The following is a 14,876-nucleotide window of genomic DNA, read 5'->3' on the forward strand; positions in this document are numbered from 1 at the left end:
CTACAAGATGATGGTTTGGAAATTGCTTGAATTACTATGGTGTTGAATGACTGTCCATGAAGGAACAGCTGGCATTATTCTTACGGGGAGTCAGACTGAATAAGATCTCTCAGTATTCAAGTGTTGATTATAAAGACCAGTAACAAAAGAAGAAGAAAATAACTACTCAAGAACTACTACTACACATCTTTCCCCAGAAGGTATCTGTAATTCATAATTCTTACATGAATATAACCAGAGTAATCCATATGATTCCTAAACCCAAAGGTTATTTTCACCTTCTGCACAAGTTAGCTACAAGTACGGAATATTTTTATTTTTTAAAATAAACTAACATTTCCACATCTTGAATTTTTATAAAACAGGGATCTAAATGCAGGTGTGATTTAGCTCTCTCACGATGACCTTAATAAGCATCACATAACAGATGTGTAGATGTGGCATTAGGGATATGACTGAGTGGTGAACTTCTTAGAGCTGGTTGGACTTGATGATCTTAAAAGTCTTTTCTAATCTAAAGGATTCTGCTGTTCTATGTTACTCCCTTGTTTCCTTTTGTATTTAACTCTTGGTGAACAGATCCTTGATACCTTTGTTCCAACAGAGCTTGTCTGGTTGCTGTCATTACAAAAGTCTACACTCCAGAAGGAAACCAAGCCCTGTGGCAGCCATGAAGTTTCCACACAAAAGTTCAGGTCAGTTATTTAATTGGTCAGATACCTTACACACTCTTTGGGGATTAAAAAAATCAGCTTCACAGGCATAGCATACACAATTTCAACTTGGTGTTTTTAGTATCAGTAAGAAATAGCTCTTAATAACATGGTAATGCTTACTTAATGATTCACTTTGCCCTAATTACACTGTAACAAGCTGTTGGGATTCCATCATGCATTACTGCATAATGTCTTCTTAAAACAGATTATTACTTCTGCAAAAGACAATTAACTGTAGAAATTAATTTCTTGACCATCCCCATGGCTTTCTTGCTCTGACTAGCAAGTCCCAGGCTATGAAAAAGAAGCAGATTTCTGATGCTGAAAGACACCATTGTCATGCCTCTTTACTTCTTCTAGTTCAATCACTGGGAATTGGACTTGTTTTTCAAACCATTTGGCTACAGTGAGAAGCTGCTTCTCCTGGAATGAACGTCCAATGAACTGAAGCCCAACTGGCAAGCCTCTCTCTGAAAGAGCTGTAGGAACATTTATGGCTGGCAGTCCTGAAAGAAGAAGAAATACACATGCAAAGACTTACTATTATACCTTAGAGTAATTTTTCTATCAACTCTAAGAGAACAAGAAAAAAACTACGTAGAGAAAAAAGATGGGCTAAAATAATTTGATTCAATGAACTGAATGCTAGATGATCACAAGAAATTAGAGAGATTTAAGATGTCAGCATCCTCAGAAAAAGATAATCAGCTCTCCTTAGACAGAAATCTCTTTCTCTGGAAGAGATTCACCTTACCTGCAGCTTACACTCAGCTCCAAGGTGTCCTATTTTAAAATCTAGTCTTACCTTTTCGAGCATTTAATAAACCCCTGTAAGATTTATGACATGAGGGTGAAATATTTTGATTCTAAAGAGAAGGTGAAATACCTAAAGGGACTGGACATTTTACTAGGACAAAATTACTAGGCAGGGGAAAGCATAGTTCAGTTCCTGCCCCTACTCACCAGCCATGTTTGCAGCCTGTGTCAGGATGTCATCTTGAGCACTGCGGGTCCTGTTGTCCTCTTGGATGAATTCTGTGTATGGTGCTGCATCACTCAGAGTGGTGGGAGTGAGTAAAACATCAACACCACTCCTGAAAACCTTCACAAAGTCATTGGCAATGAGACGTCTCACTTTCTGTGCCTTGACAAAGTACTTCTCATAGTTCCTAGAAAGGAATAGGGACATAAAGGCCTGACACTTTAATTCGCCAAAAAAAACAAAAAAAACCCCAAAAAAAACCAAAACAAAAAAAAAAACAAAAACAAAAACAAAACAAACAAAAAAAAAAAAACAAACAAAAAACAAAAAAAAAAAAAACAAAAAAAAAAAAAAAAAAAAAAAAAAAAACAACAACAAAAAACAAAAAACAAAAAAAACAAAAAAAAAAAACAACACTTTATTTCTTAGTTACTGTGGAAAAGACAAGCCCAGTAACTCTTTTGGATAAAATTTTGACTCACACTGGAAGTTTAGTCACCACACATATGTTTATGCTCTCATAGCAGAGGAGCTGTCAGAGAAGGAAGAGACGAGGGCATGCAGCTGAAGAAAAGTGAAGGGAAAACAAAACCCTCCTTTACAATAATTAACTAAAAATCAAAACAACACTTTTATGACCATTTGGAAACTGAATAGTGTTCTGAATTTCACAGAACCATGACAAATGCTATGTTGGAAGGGACCCATCAATATAATGGAGTCCAACTCCTGGCCCTGTGCAGGACACCTCAAGAACCACACAACGTGCCTGAGAGCACAATTCAGAATGGCTTGGTGCTGTGACCACTTCCCTGGAGAGTCTGTTCTAGTGTTCAACCACCCTCTGGGTGAATGCTGGTGTTTAACCTAATTTCCCTGTAGGGCAGCACAGCAAAGTCTAGAAAATACAGAACTACACTAGGTCTGAAAAACAGAATTAACCATTTAGGATTCAATCTAGCAAGATATTTGAAGCATATGGAAAAAGTCCCATCATCTGTGCAGAATTCCAAATAGATTCCAATAGTATGTGGTTGTACTATACTTTTCTGTAGAATACTATAATAACCTTATCTTTAACCTTTTTTCTCCCCTCATGTAAAAATGTGGTATATGGATTTCTGTCTTTACACAGCTCTGAAGCAAAAACACATTAGTCAACTTTATGTCCGTTGTTCCTTTTAACTTCACATGCAGAACCAGTCAATATGGAATCTTAAATTCAGAGAAGTTCAGTTTCAAAAGTAACTGTCATCTAAACCCTCAGCTATTTGAGAAAGAAGAAAAAAGTTAAGGGAAAGAGAAATGGAGTGGTGTATTACCAACTGCTACACACCAGAATGTTTACAGATAAAACAACTGCAACTGCCTAAACCCCACCTTGTTAGAGTAATCTAACAATTTAAGATTCCAAAAAACAGCGATGAAAATGGTTATAATCAATGAACAGCAAATTCAAGGTAGTAAGTTATATAATGGGAATTAGACCTTTTCCTACAATTGCTTTGGAAATCAACCTAGCCGTTAACTTCTGACAGTACCTAAGAGCCACATCTTCATATCATTTAAATATCTTCAGGGATGGGGAGTTCACCACTTCCTGTGACAGCCTGTTCCAACGCTTGACAACCCTTACCGTGAAGACATTTTTCCTAATACCCAATGTAAATCTCACAGGATGCAACATAAGGCTGTTTCCTCTTCTCCTATCATTCGTAACCTGGGAGAAGACACTGACTCCCAGCTCACCGCAACCTCTTTTCAGGTGGTTAAAGTGAGAGTGATAAGGTCTCTCCTTTTGTCCAGGCTAAACATCCCCATCTCCTTCAGCCACTCCTCCTAAGACTTGTGCTCCAGACCCTTCATCACCTCTGTTGTGCTTTTCTGGACACACTCTGGGCCCAAAACTTAACACAGGATTCAAGGCGTGGCCTCACCAGTGCCAGTACAGGGGGACAATCCCTGCCCTGCTCCTGCTGGCCACACTGTTGCTGATACAGGCCAGGATGCCGCTGGCCTTCCTGGCCACCGGGGCACAGCTGGATCATGTTCTGTTGACCAGCACCCCCAGGTCCTTTTCCCCTGGGCAGCTTTCCAGCCACTCTGCCCCAGCCTGTGGTGCTGCCTGGGGTTGTTGTGACACAAGGGCAGGACCTGGCCCTGTAGAACCTCATACAATCAATCGTCCTCAGCTCAGCCTGCCCAGATCCCTCTGCAGAGCCTTCCTGCCCTCCTGTAGATCAACACTACCACTGAAATTGGGGCTATCTGCAAACTTGCTGAGGAAGGACTCGATCCCCTTGTCCATGTTGTCTCTAAAGACGTTAAACTTCTTGAATGATCACCTAGTCATTTTAAAATTCTGAAAAGTAAGACAAAAATAAGCTGTAAAAAGCAACATTTGCAGGAGACACACATGGGTTCTCTCTATCACTTATTTTAAGAATTCTTTCTGAACCCTGTGCTCTGTTCTTCCAGAGTAATTTACTGTGGAACAGGAACACAACTCTCCTGCTCCATCCCAGTGGAAGCTGGCTGTGTATTCCTTTGCAGAAGAATTAACTATGCCGATTTTGAAGCAGCCTTAGGAAAGCTGATCTGGACAGTTGTAAGCAGAGGGAGCACACTTGGCAGGAATATCGGCATTCCATAAAAGCTGGTTGCTACAGACTGACTGATAACATTCCTGTCTCTGAGAGCAATTAGAAGTCACATCTGATGAATACTCTTGCTGACAGAGCTCTTTCAAAGCAAGTGCACTACAAAGACTGATTACATGCCTAATATTTTTGTTAGTATCGGAACAAATTCAGACAGAGAAAAACAGCACTTTTACTAACATAAATTAGGACTGCTGGGTAAGGATTGAAAACTAAAAATGTAAAATTGATCCATGCACAGCTTCTCTATGTGAGTTGGATAAAATCCTGGCTTCTGTAAGGGCTTCAGTTCAGTGCTTCTGCCAGTGCTTCTCTTTCCCTGTACATTGAGGCAGAGAGCTGCAGTTAATTTAATTGCTGTCGTCTCTTTCTCTAGAAGACCTTGCTACAATGTACCAGCATTTTTTTCTATGCAGTTTTAATGAGATTAACAGCTATAGAACTTCTAACACTAGGACAGTAATGACTTCAGTATGATTTCAATGTCATACCATAGGGTAGATTTCTGCCTAATTTTACTAATGGATGCCAATAATGCTCTGGTAGGGGAAAAAATACCACTAACTTGTTTTACTTATTTAATTTAGGAGGCTCACTGGTAAGACTCAGGGAAAACATTTTCATTCATTATTAACAGTTCACTAGGTATTATAGAGCTAGAGCAATAATAAAAATACAAACAGCTACTAGTGAAAGGGCAATTTCATGTTCATGTCATGACGAACAACTAATCACCATTTGCTCAAAAATTCATTAACCTGGTAAAGCTGAATTTCAAGATGTTCTGCTTACTGTTTCAACAAGAAGTAGTTTCCTGAGAGAATCCTTCCTCTTACAACATCATTGAAGCCTTCTCGCCGTGTTGCAGCATACATACTTTCCGTGGAATCCTTCATGTCAGAACGATGGCCTGGAAAGAAAAGGCATTCTGAGTAATAATGCTTCTTGTAATCCTTAAGATCTAATAACGTCATACTAGTACAATAGGTCACTGTTTACTGTAGTCTGACATGCTACTATTCTGGAAAAACAACAAAACACATTCCTGTTTTATTATGGAAATACTAAACTAGATTCTGAGCCCAGACCTTATATGCCTAGTAATGGAAGATATAATGTATTTACACATTTTTATCTGCACAAGGTTTTAACTATATTCCATCTTGAAGAAATAACATCAAGCATCCAACCACGAAAAGAAAAGCTACGAAAACAAACACTTTTACATGGCATCCAGCAACATTTCTACTGTCTGAGAGAAAGTTTTTTTCAAAGGCCTTACCATATTCCAGTCCATCAAATCTGGCCATATTTGATGCCACTTCTGCTGTGCATAGCACATGGTAGCAGACAATTGAGTAACGAGTGTGTGGTAAGCTCACTTCAACCACTTTAGCACCTGCATTCTTGAACAGGTCAGCAGCCTTTGACCAGAGAGCCAGAATTTCACTAGACAGCCCTGGTGCATGATATTCCTTAGAGGAAAAACAAGAGGAGTTATTTTACACACTGGTTTACTTCTAAGAGCAACCAAAACACAAACACTCCTTGCTAAAAATACACTGAAACCATTATCTTACCACTATATGGTTTAAAGTGCTTATTACAGCTTTTTGCATCTACTAAATCCAATACAATCAAGGAGTATTAAATTAACAGGATTCAGTCTTCTTAAGACCATTACATTAATCTCAGTAGGATCAACATATGTATCACAGCTCATGGAATTCCAGCAGTTTGTTCTGAAGGTGTAGTTGGCCAGTTACCTCCTTATTTATCTATTAAGACTGTACTGCACTGCTCTGCAGTCATGGGTAGAAATTCTTCAGGTCTAAATCCTAAAACTAAGGCTGCTGCAAGAAGGAAAGATAAAAAGAAATGGCCACAGCGTTATTAGCGGCAACTGGTACACGCTGGTGAAACAAATAGAACCACCCACCAAAGAAGAACTACAATCAAGGGGTTGGGAGAAGACACAGATTACCTACATTTCTATTTCACAGCCAAATTATTGGTATTCTATTAAAATTCCCTATTTTTGAAGATACTTGCTTTAGTTCTAACCCATAATATCAGGGTCATAATACTGTCTGATTTCTGAGTAGCTAGGACCATGTTTAATGTATGCATGTATCTACTTAGAATAACCTGTAGCACTAGAAAAAAATGTCCAAAGGATTGAAAAAATTAACCAATATCACCATTGTAGATTTATCAAGATTAAAACAGTATGCAGCTGATCAATTTTCTAGGTATGTAATTTTCCATTTCAGATTGTGAATAATTGATCAGTGGACGTCTCTGCTTACCAAATTAAAACTTTTGGTATGCCTGTTCTAGCTTAGGTTCCAATACTGAGAATCCAATTAATAAATGTTATTTACATTGTCTCTTTGAAGGAAGAGCCTTTATTAAATTAAAAATAGGCTGAAGTCCCAAACTGTGTTCCTAAATTTCAAGTACTCTTATAGCTACAAACATGATTGAATTACACACATCAGATGCCAAATTACAGATGTCTTTCAGATCTTACTAGAACTCTGCAAATCACAGCTCCTTGTGCCATTCAATCGCCTTTAAAATTCTGCTCTATATTAACACAGTGCCATTAAGGCAAGTATCTCAAAGCTCTGCACAAACCAGTACCAAGCTCAATGTGTGGGAAGGTACCAAGAGCAACTTGGTTGAGGTTACAGAGTGCACTAATGAAAGAGCAACAGAGAGAACCAAGAACTGAAGCTCCCCATTTCTCCTGAAGTTCCTGACAGTGCTCCCCACCATGATGACAACACGTTTGAGATATTGCATTAGTGTGTGCTTACTCCAAATTGCCTGGACAGGTAACAGAACACACACATCCTGCTCTTTTCCAGAAGCTGTTTTTACGGTCTTCACTGTTTCAAATCACAGGAGACTGGGAAGTGGTAGGCAAGACAGAAGTATTTTTTTGTTATGTGTCTTTTATTTGCTCTTCCTGTCCATAACTGTTAACGGAATTTAAATGTTACCTTTGGAATTCCTATTGAAAGCTTGCTGACATCAGTCAAATTAGGTAGTTCAAAAGGCTTAAAGTCATCCTGAATTGTGGTAGAGTCCTTAGGATCATGTCCAGCAAGTGAACCTGAAACATGACACAACACATGAAGACCAGGAAAATGTACACTGGTTAGTCAGAATTCAGTTTGCTTTGCGGAAATGTTGTAAACAGAGATGTATGACATAGTAATACCTAACAAAACTGCTGCATCATCCACACATCTGGTGAGGATTCCTGGCACGTCCATGGAGTTCACTAGAGGAATGAGACCATGGCGAGAGATCAGTCCATATGTTGGCTTTAAACCTACAACACCACAGTGAGCAGCAGGGTTTCGGGTAGATCCTCCTGTGTCTGACCCTAAGGCTCTATGGTTTCAAAAGGATCATCATTAGTAAGATAATTCAAAACATTTCCAAATCATAAGAATGTGTGGCTTTAAGATGCATGGATTTAAAACTCTGTGAATTCTTTGAGATCAGAAGTCATAATCACACAGCCTAAATTCCAGTCTGTTCTATGTCTATTTTTCATTTGTTCTCTAAATTTTCTTAGGATCTCTAAATTTGCCATCAGGAGAGTCCAGCTTTCTTCACAAAGCAGAGGCAGATAGGTAGAATTCAGACCACCTGAAAATGGCCCCGAATATCTTCTTCTGCCTTCTTTGTCCCAATACTGCGGTCTGTTCCAATACTATGAACTCCAACTGATACATCTCATGTGATTTAAGGAACAATTTTCAACATTGGTATCTTATTTATTGGGTAGCCAATGCACCATGAATCAGCATTTTTCGGGATGAAAATGAAGAGTGACACTTCTTGCCCCTAACAAGAGGGCATACTTTAGAAAGATGTTTTTCCTGTGCCCAAATCTACAAAGACTGAACAAAACTCTCAGTTTACAGTATCTTAGGTACAATTTAAACACAGCATATTATGATGATGATGAATTCCTTTTTTCTTATTCACAGGTGAAACCTTCTTCTTTCTAAATTGAAATTTTTATTTCAAAAATTGTATTGAAATGAAACATGCTATTCTCTTGTTTTTAATAAATTTAACTCAAGCAGCATTAACAAGAAAAAGCAGTTTTCATTCAAATCTTTGCCAAAACCAATTTAAACTTTAGAAACAGGTATCATTTTTATTGAAGTGAGTATATGGCTTTTCCCATAGCCATTTGTTTCTGAAATGGCTGAACCAATTCAACTGACTTTTCTGAAGTGGAATTTTTTTCAAAGCCTTTGTGTTGATGTAAAACATCCTCAATTTTATAGCATTTTTGGACATCCAAATCTCAAATTGAAAATGTAAAGATTGGAAGCATTCCTGGTGCTTGAAAGACACTAATAGGATGGATATACAATAGGTTATATGCAATTAAATAGCTGGACAATTCTCCGTGATCTGACAAAGTGCTGTGCAGTGCAAAATGGAAGTCCAGCAACATAAGAAAAGGTGCCAGACCCTCTCAGGGTCAGCCCTTTCTGGCTCAAGATGAGGACCAGCAGTCCTTAGGAATGCATGGAGTTCAATTTCAACAGTATTAAAATGCTGAATAGGTTACATCCCAGTAAAGGGTAAGGAGATGAAGAGATATATAATTTTAAAAAGTAATTTAAGAAGTTGTTAAAATATTCTTGCTAATGTTGATTACAACAAAATAGATGCTTGTAATGTAGTCTGTACAAGGATAAAGTAACTGAAGAGCATTTTTAAACACCTTCCAATTAAAAGCACAACTGAAATAATCTTCTATAAAACGTGCTCCAACATGTAGCTCTAAAACTTGTATAAAAATTTAAGGTGTAAAAGTTTGTGATCAGCTTTAACAATCAGATGGAGAAGACAGTACAGACAACTGATTTGCTAAATATATTCTGCTATTCCATACAGTTAATAATTACTATTAAAAAAAAATCACCTTGTTTAAATTCCTTTAGGAAAAAACTCCAAACAACCATAAACACACACTTGCCTAAAAAAAAGCCCCAACACTAAAACTGTCTTCTAACTTAAAAAGAAGGAAGTCTGTAAGTATCTATGCAGTAAGTACTCTGTACTCTTTTGTTAAATAAGGGATCTGAAAGCTTTTATGTCCCAAATTCCATATACTATTACATAACTATGTTATAAAAACAAAGGAGTGGAGGAAACATTATTATACTGTTACAAATTAAGGGATCTCTTAATATCCTGAATTACATTTTCAGTGTGTATTTGTGTAATGCAATTAGCGAGGAAGAGGATGTATCGCAAACTCTGTTAAACTTTTTAAGAGATTATGTGGGAATAAGGGTAAAACTGTCACTCCTTTACCACCATCATAATTTCATTTCACACAGTGCAAAGTGGTCATACCACTGAATGAGTGGTCATACCACCAAAGCGGTCATACCACTGAAATGAGTAAATCTAAATCTGCCCGCATGGATTACTTCTGGCTTCATGACATGCTGCGAATAACCTGGGGATGCTGAAATAAATTTTTGCATGCCAGTGCCAATAACCCTCCTACTTCATACAAGCTTATGAGAAAATTATAAAATTAAAACATTCCAGCAGATTTTGAGACATTTAGGGAAAGTAAAAGCCTCTTACGCAAAACAGGTGAAAGATGACACAGCAGCCGCACTGCCTCCTGAGCTGCCTCCTGTTATTACCCAGTCAGACTCTTCTTCAGAATGGGATTTTGGGACAGACTTTTCCTTGTACTGTTTTGAGTAACTCCAAGGATTTCTGACTGGTCCAAATACTCCGTCCGTACTCCCAGATCTAAGATAGTCAGGACAAATGCAGACAGAAGTGACAAGTGACACACTGTATTCACCAATGTAATTTTTAAAAGCCAATTCCTCACCATCCTTGCAAATTTAATTTCAACTCAAGAAGACTGGTGTAAGTAAATCCTTATGCAGTCAACTTCTACAACATTACATAAAACTGTAAAATTTATAGCTGTTCATCAGTTTCTGACACCGATTCTGAACTGGTGCCTCTTTCTAACCTCTGTTACCACCACTGAAACAAACAGAGTCACAAAGACACAAAACTGATTTAAGCTATGTAAAAGTACAGGAGCACATCTCTTTCAAAACCAAGGTACTCTGTTTTTCCAGCACTGCATTTGATGCAAGATCACACCTGTGAAGAAAAACATGATGCTAGAGGTGGAGAAAAAGCTCCACAATACCAGGAACACCCATTTATCTGAAATGCCACACTATTATTCACCCTGTAGCCCGCTGCAGAGGCCACAGTTCACTGGTTCAGAATGCCAGACTGGCATCTCAGAAACTGGTTTCAGTCAGCTTATGTCACCTAAATGTGAGCTGCCACCCACAAGCAGGGGCAGGGCATACTTTCCTCTTCCTCAGGCCCTCTAGCCCACGCTGCCCCTGACTCCAAGGTGCCAGTGTTACCAGCTAAATCATCGGACAGAACAGGCAGCTGACAGCAGTTGAAAATCAACCTTATTGAGACATCATTACTTTAGAGCTGGATCTGCTCCTTGATCAAGAGATCATGCAAGCACACAGACCAGAATGAGACGCAAGTATTGGGATAAACTCTTTAGGAGAATCCTGTGCTTTAATGAACTTAGACCAGCTCTAATACTGCATTATCAGGTTTTTCCAAAGCTTTTTGCCTGCTCTTCCTCTGAGGAATACCTTTTTTACACAAAAATTACTTCATTCAAAACAATACTGTTGAAGCATTTTCACCCCATCCATGTGAATTTCCAGTCAAACCTTGGACTTTGGTTTAAGTATAATAAAACCAAAACATAGCATTTACTGTTTTTCACAGGTAACTAAAGTCCCAGAGATTCCCTTCCAAACCTAGTAATTCCCATCCCTAAACAGGAACTGTTTGCTGTCCTCTGCTACACCTTGGCTGCCTTCACAGATTTGTGGAAGAATCAATTTGTAGGAGCATTTTTCCATGTGCTCCTGACAAAAAGTCACCAACATTAGCTTAGGCAAATTAAAAGCTTTGCTCTTGATTACCCTGTGTGCAGCAAGTAAGGGAGTACCCATATAAATTACCCCAGTGACCTACTGGCAGAGGCAGTCACTGCCATTGGGGGCATGATAACAATTACCTAAGGGCAAAAAGCCACCAGCAAGGAGAGAGGAAAAGGCAGCAATTAACTGTATTGTAACCAATTCTATTAACACACTACTGAATCTACAAGAAGGCCACTTGTCCTTGGCCTTCTGCAAAAGCTAGACCACTTCCTGCTTCTCAAGCACAGCTACATTTGAACATTATGTTCACAAAACTCAGCGTCTGTATCATTTACACAACATGATAAATGTTCATGCAGTTCTGTGTACCCTTCCAGTAAGTATTCATTATTGTCTCACCTCACAGAAACAGGAGTTAAGGATTAGAGGTAGACTGGAACAGATGCTGTGTATGCTATTTTATGTAAAATCAACACATCAAAAATAATAAACATCACTCACCCCATTGCAAATTCATCTAGGTTTGTTTTACCTAAAAGCACAGCTCCATGATCCAGTAATTTCTGAACTACTGTAGCATTGTAAGGAGAAATATAACCTGAAAACAATCAGAACAATTAAGAGCAATAGGTGAGATACAAATTATTTTTACAAGTAGCTACTCTGAACATTTTGAAGTTGTCATTACCACTCAGGCCTTACATAACCTAGGATGAGAACTATGACAGTGGCACAAGACCTCAGGTAGTGACCAATTCACCTTGTGAATGATGACAGAGGCTTCTCCACTCCCACTTTCATCAGGAACAAGGACATCACTCCTTCATTGCAATCAATCACAAGAGGTTTGAGAATGTGCTAAGGAAAAGCATCTCAGGTAATATAACAATTTTTACAATCGTGATGTAATATTTTGTTTCTTCTGCTATTAAAAAAACCCAATCAAATTAGAGGTCTGCTAATTTATTTCTGCTATCTTCCACAAGGATTAATATAAAGTTTTACTTTGTGCAGAATAAAACAGATATAACAAATGTTTCCTACTTTTGCTTTTACTATAAAAACATTACAATGCCTTGAAAACGTTCTAGACTTGTTAATAGAAACAATGAGTTTAAGAAGTTTTTAAAACATGCCTTAAAAGCATTATAGAACGTGACTGTACGTTGTGATTGTTGACGTCTACCTTTCCTACAGCCATATGAAAAATCTATTCAAGGCAACAATTATAAACAGAGCAGCAACAACAAGATAGGACTGTCTTTGGATTTCACTAGGCAGAACAGTATTGACTGCTCTCCTCTAGATCTAAAAGCCATGTGAAGGAAAATGCGAATTTTGGAACCATTTTATTGTAGTATATGCGTTTTTATTATAACTGCTGTTAAATGCAGACAAATATAAATAAAGAGATAATGTTCTTAGAAAGAGAAAAAAGATCCATCTGTAATACCAGATGAACTTGGCTAGTGAAATTGGATAAATGTATTTCCCCAAATGACTCCAGCTCATTTTTTGAAAATACTTGGATTTCTAGGGAACTCCAATCCAAAAACCCTCAAAAGAGCAAAAGATCTGATTTTACGTTAAAAACTTTACTGTACCTTTTAGCATATTTGATGCACATGTTGTCTCAATGCCAGCTGTATTAAAGTTGTCTTTTACAGCAATAGGAATTCCATCTAGAATGCCCAGTGGCTGACCTGCATTAGGAATGATTGTGAAACAGCAAAGATTAAAACAGAGTGTTATATATATATTTAATGGTCTCTTCAATTACTGTTTTACATGTCCCTTTGGGTGGTTTTTGGAAGTAAGATTGCTTTCCACTTAGCATTTGATGGTTGTCTGTTCCATTTTCAAGAACCATCTTCCATTCCAACTCAAGCATTGAGCACTCTGCCCAAATCAGACCTGTCCTCAGAGAGCAGAGCTCGGTGAACATGTCTAACCCCTCCAGACAGGCAGCTGCTTTCATCTAGGCTGGCTATCCCAAAGGAGTGCACACCCCTTCCAATGTGACCACACAGTGCTTATTTCAGCCATAGGTGCTGCTAAATCCACTCCACCACTAGCTGGGAGCCACAAACTCTGCCTACCTGACATACACACTAGATATGACCTGAATAATTACTGAAGCAGAGAAAATTCTTCCCAAGTAATTGATTATCCAGCATCAAAAAACCCCAAACCAACAAATAACACAAAAAAACCTAAAAGGCCTACATCAGGAAGGAAAACAACCTGGCTGACAATTTTATTAAGCTGCCAGGGGACAAGTGTCACCCAGGAAGGAAAACACATACTCTATTAGACGAAAATTTATCTTTCCTGCCTTTCTTGAAACACAGGAAAATGAGGATGGCCCTCTTCTAAATGCTGCAGATAACAGGACTGAAAGCTGTTCTGTTCTTCAATTAATAACTGCAATTAGTGAAACTGCTTTAATTTGCTTTCTTAATTAAAAACTCGACAGGCTGTGCCAGCTGTTTACCTATTCCAGTCTGGAGTCCTGTGAATGACCCCTGCATTTGCCTATTCATGGTCCCTGTTGGCGGCACATTCCAAAGTAGCTGCTGAGGGAAAGAAGCAGACACCAATAGCAAGTGCCGTCCAAGAGTCATAGAGCCTATTTAACCTGCAGTGCCTCGTTTGGTCCAGGTTTTCCCTCTGATTTTTGGACTAAATATTCTCCTGAGTGCCAAGTGTACATCCAGGAAATCTCAATCGTGAGCCTCATCCCCCAGCAGTCAAACAAGCCAAGACACCCCCTTTAAAAAGTAAAGATGCTTCGTCTAAACACGGACGGCTCCTCCACAGCAGCTTTTAAAGGACTAGCATTACTTACAAACCAAATACCTCTTTTATATCTTTCCTCTGATTCTTCAGCCTGCTTCAAAGCGGTCTCCTCCGCCACGGTAATGTACGCGTTCAGAAACTTGGTGCTTTTGATGAGGGCCAGGCATCGCTGGCAGAGCTCCGTAGGAGTGACCCGTCCTTCCTTCAACGCCGCCGACACCTGAGAGCAAAGCCCGTCCTTCAGGGCAGTGGGGTGACAGAGGCCGCGCCGGGGCGGTGCGGGAGGACAGCGCCATTCCCGCTGAGGGAAGGAGCCCACGGGAAGCGCTCTCCCGGGCCGGCCTGGGGACCCCGGTCACCTTGCGAGCCCGCCCCGCTCCTCGGGACCCGCAGCCCGCTCCTGGGCAGGCGGACAGACCGCACTCACCTGTCGGAGCGAGGCGCGCAGCATGGCTCTCTCTGCCCGCCGCCGAATCCTCACGCCCGCCGAGCGCTCCACGCGCTTCCCCCGGCGCAGCGGCCGCGCGCCGCCATCTTGCCGCAACACCCCGCGGCTCCATTGGCAGGGCGGCCAAGAAGGCGGCCGCCCATTGGCTGCGGGGGCCGCCGGGGCTGAGCGCCGAGGCCGCGGGAGCGCCCCGGCCCCATCCCGGTCTTTATCCCGGTCCTGGTCCTTATCCCGATCGCCATCCCGCGGCTCGACCAGGCT

The 14,876-nt window shown here is 39.8% G+C and overlaps 1 protein-coding gene across 3 annotated transcripts; it reads right to left on the reverse strand.

The window, feature by feature from the left end:
* Positions 1-694: 694 nt before the first annotated feature.
* On the reverse strand, positions 695-14,691 carry QRSL1 (glutaminyl-tRNA amidotransferase subunit QRSL1). 3 transcript variants are annotated; one of them, XM_083856611.1, is made up of 11 exons: positions 14,595-14,691; positions 14,228-14,387; positions 12,973-13,071; positions 11,870-11,966; positions 9,999-10,172; positions 7,588-7,763; positions 7,367-7,479; positions 5,641-5,833; positions 5,151-5,268; positions 1,680-1,885; positions 695-1,222 (listed from the first exon to the last, which is right to left on the reverse strand). In XM_083856611.1, exons 1-11 carry the CDS (start codon positions 14,616-14,618, stop codon positions 1,011-1,013), a joined length of 1,572 nt encoding a protein of 523 aa, XP_083712737.1. In that variant the 5' UTR covers positions 14,619-14,691; the 3' UTR covers positions 695-1,010. The 3 variants fall into 3 exon arrangements, with proteins under 3 accessions (XP_083712737.1, XP_083712739.1, XP_083712738.1); XM_083856613.1 differs by lacking the exon at positions 14,595-14,691 and having other exon boundaries at positions 14,217-14,308; XM_083856612.1 differs by lacking the exons at positions 14,228-14,387; positions 14,595-14,691 and adding an exon at positions 13,863-13,934.
* Between the last annotated feature and the right edge of the window lie 185 nt (positions 14,692-14,876).

This window comes from Zosterops lateralis (assembly GCF_965231275.1).
Source record: "Zosterops lateralis genome assembly, chromosome: 3".
Classification (NCBI taxonomy): domain Eukaryota; kingdom Metazoa; phylum Chordata; class Aves; order Passeriformes; family Zosteropidae; genus Zosterops; species Zosterops lateralis.